The following is a 2,696-nucleotide window of genomic DNA, read 5'->3' as shown; positions in this document are numbered from 1 at the left end:
CTCTGTCCTGCCCCCGAGGGACCACTCTCTGTCCTGCCCCCAAGGGACCACTCTGGCCTGCCCCTTCACTTACTTTCTCTGGAACCGGACCACGGGGTCAGCAAGCAGGTCAGTGACGTCAAGCTTTCTCCCCTTCTCGATGACATCTCGGTGCTTGCGAACAAACAGCCACCCGATGTGGGAGAAGAAGAAGCCCCGGCGGGCGTTGTGAGGGTCCGCGTCCGTCTCAGAGTACTTGTGGTGGACCCGGTGGTCCCTGGACCACTCAAAGATGTCATTCTGTCAGGAATGAGAGCGGGAATGAGGGGACAAGCCACTGGCAGCCTCCTGGAAAGTGTCCCGAGCCTCCCTGCCACCAGCAGTCCCCACTGTTCACATCAACCTGCAATCTCTCAGCCTCGAGTTCATCCCAAGGGTGGTTTGCAGCATTTTTCTTTCTTAGATCAGAACCACAGTAAATCATCACCTAGCAGGATTTCAGTTCGTGGGGAGGACGTGCCCACTGTGGGAGGTTCAGGTTTGCTGGGTGACCTAGTAGGGACACCAGAAAGAAAGCTCTGGTGTGGGCTCCAGAAGTCCCCACAGGAGATCACTTATGCCAACAAGAGAGAGATCTTGTGGTTAGAGGAGAGGGGCAACCTTGAGCATGAAATGATGCTGGTTCTTCACCCAGATCACTCTGCCTCCCTCTCCACTTCCATGGTCATTGTGTCCAACTCTGACAGACTGCAGGAAGCCAGAAGGTACAAAAACCTAGCGAACTACTTCCCCAAATCTCTGCAAAATACTAAGGCATGAGAGACGTCACTTTAGGGTTAGCTGACAGTGTAACAGGAACAGAGGGAGGCTACTGTGGGTCCTTGAGGCATCTCGTGTATTGGCAATATCCCCCAAGTGGAGGGGCATCAGGCTGGTATCACCGGTGCCCCGGGACAGACTCTGGGGCCCAAGGAAGAAGATCTGAGTCCAGAAGAGTCTGCCAAACCAACAGAGGTGGGGTGGGGTCTGGCACACATCGGGGGGCACACCCTACTGACCCTCTCATGATGGGAGACATTGGGAGGGTGTCTGGGGCTGGAAGTCAGGGGTGAGCTGCCAGGTGCAAGGATCAAAGTCATTTAGGCTGTTATAATTAATGAAACCTAATGTATAGCCATGGGCCAGTGAAATTTTCAGTTTATACTTACTTTTTAAAAAAATTCTAACAATGCTTTCAAAACTTGAAGAAGACAAATTAGATTGAGAATAGTACTTTTGATAGAAAAATTAATCTGAAAATAAAAATAAATTTAAATAGCTCATAAGCCTTTTCTTTTTTTACAATGGTAATAATGTTTTATTGCATTATTCAATACTTGGTAATGTTCTCATTAGGAACTGGCCATTTAATAAATATTGGCTGCATTCTCCTGATGGGAAGGGAAGGAATTATTTTGTTTTCAAAGTTCTAAGAGTTCTTTTAATCCAAAGGGGGTGATTGAGTTTTTAGATTCTCTGCTTCAGCCAAGGCTGCTAGAAGGCTATCCAACCTTGTTTATCCCAGAGCACTGTTGACATTTTTAAAATTTTGCTTAACCCTTGGGTAATGGGATAGAGAGAGAGAGGAGGCAGGAAATCCTTAAGAAATATATACTCGAGGCTGGGTACAGGGGCTCACACCTGTAATACTGGCACTCTGGGAAGCCAAGGTGGGTGGATTGCTTAAGCTCACAAGTTCAAGACCAGCCTGAGCAAGAGCAAGATCCTGTTTCTACTAAAAAAATAGAAAAATTAGCCAGACATTATAATGGGCACCTGTAGTCCCAGCTACTTGGGAGGCTGAGGCAAGAGGATTGCTCAGGCCCAAGAGTTTGAGGTTGCTGTGAGCTATGATGCCACAGCACTCTACCTAGGGTGATAGAGTGAGGCTGTGTCTTGAAAGAAAAGAGAGAAGAAAAAGAGAAAAAGAGAGAGAGAGGGAGGGAGGGAGAGAGGGAGAGATGGAGGGAGGGAGGGAAGAAGGAAAGAAGGAAGGAAGGGAGGGAGGGTGGGAGAGAAGAAAGGAAGAGAAAGAAAGACAGCCAGACAAACAGAAAGACTACACTCAGTTTTGAATATGAAGAGAGAAAAGAGGTGCCTGGTAGTCTGGGTAAGGCAAGAATTAGAGCCCAGTTTACTGTAACATGGAAGAGGTCTTTAGATTGCCAGTGTGTTTAAACACAGGAGCTGGAGAGAGTGAAAGCATTTTATTATTTATAATCACAGAATTTGGAGCTGAGAAAGAATGTCAAACGTCAATGAAGACTATTGCAGTCCAAGACATAATTTATTCCTTTTGCATTAGTTTATTGCTTTTATTGCAGTGCCTATCTGAAAATGACACAGAAAGAAAGAACACTCTGTCCCCTATTCACATATGGCCAAATTATGGCTCAGAAGACTCTTGCTCAAGTTCATCTAGTAAGACAAAAACAGTAATGGAACAAAGATGGCACTCTGATTCTCAAGTTCACATTCCTGTTAACATGATAGTTCCCTTATTCTTCAAATGTGGGGGGGGATGTCTTTTATACAAAACTATTGTTTTTCTTGTTCAAAGGTTATATTGGCTCTTTAATTCAATGCCATGCAATTTCCTAGAAACTCTTAAGTGGAGAATTCCAAAGAGCTAGAGACATGATTTTCACAAAATGAAGCATAATACAATAACAAAAAAG

The 2,696-nt window shown here is 45.4% G+C and overlaps 1 protein-coding gene across 1 annotated transcript in view; it reads right to left on the bottom strand.

The window, feature by feature from the left end:
* SCD5 (stearoyl-CoA desaturase 5) overlaps nt 1-2,696 on the bottom strand; it is a 148,525-nt gene that overhangs the window by 39,573 nt on the left and 106,256 nt on the right. The window contains exon 3 of the mRNA XM_012805351.1: nt 74-279. Coding sequence (XP_012660805.1) covers nt 74-279 — 206 coding nt within the window. The remainder of the gene's footprint in view (nt 1-73; nt 280-2,696) is intronic.

This window comes from Otolemur garnettii, unplaced genomic scaffold (assembly GCF_000181295.1).
Source record: "Otolemur garnettii isolate 467f Iridium unplaced genomic scaffold, OtoGar3 scaffold00039, whole genome shotgun sequence".
Lineage (NCBI taxonomy): Eukaryota > Metazoa > Chordata > Mammalia > Primates > Galagidae > Otolemur > Otolemur garnettii.
The sequence above is the reverse complement of the archived record's forward strand: the minus strand, read 5'-3'. Positions and strand labels throughout refer to the sequence as shown.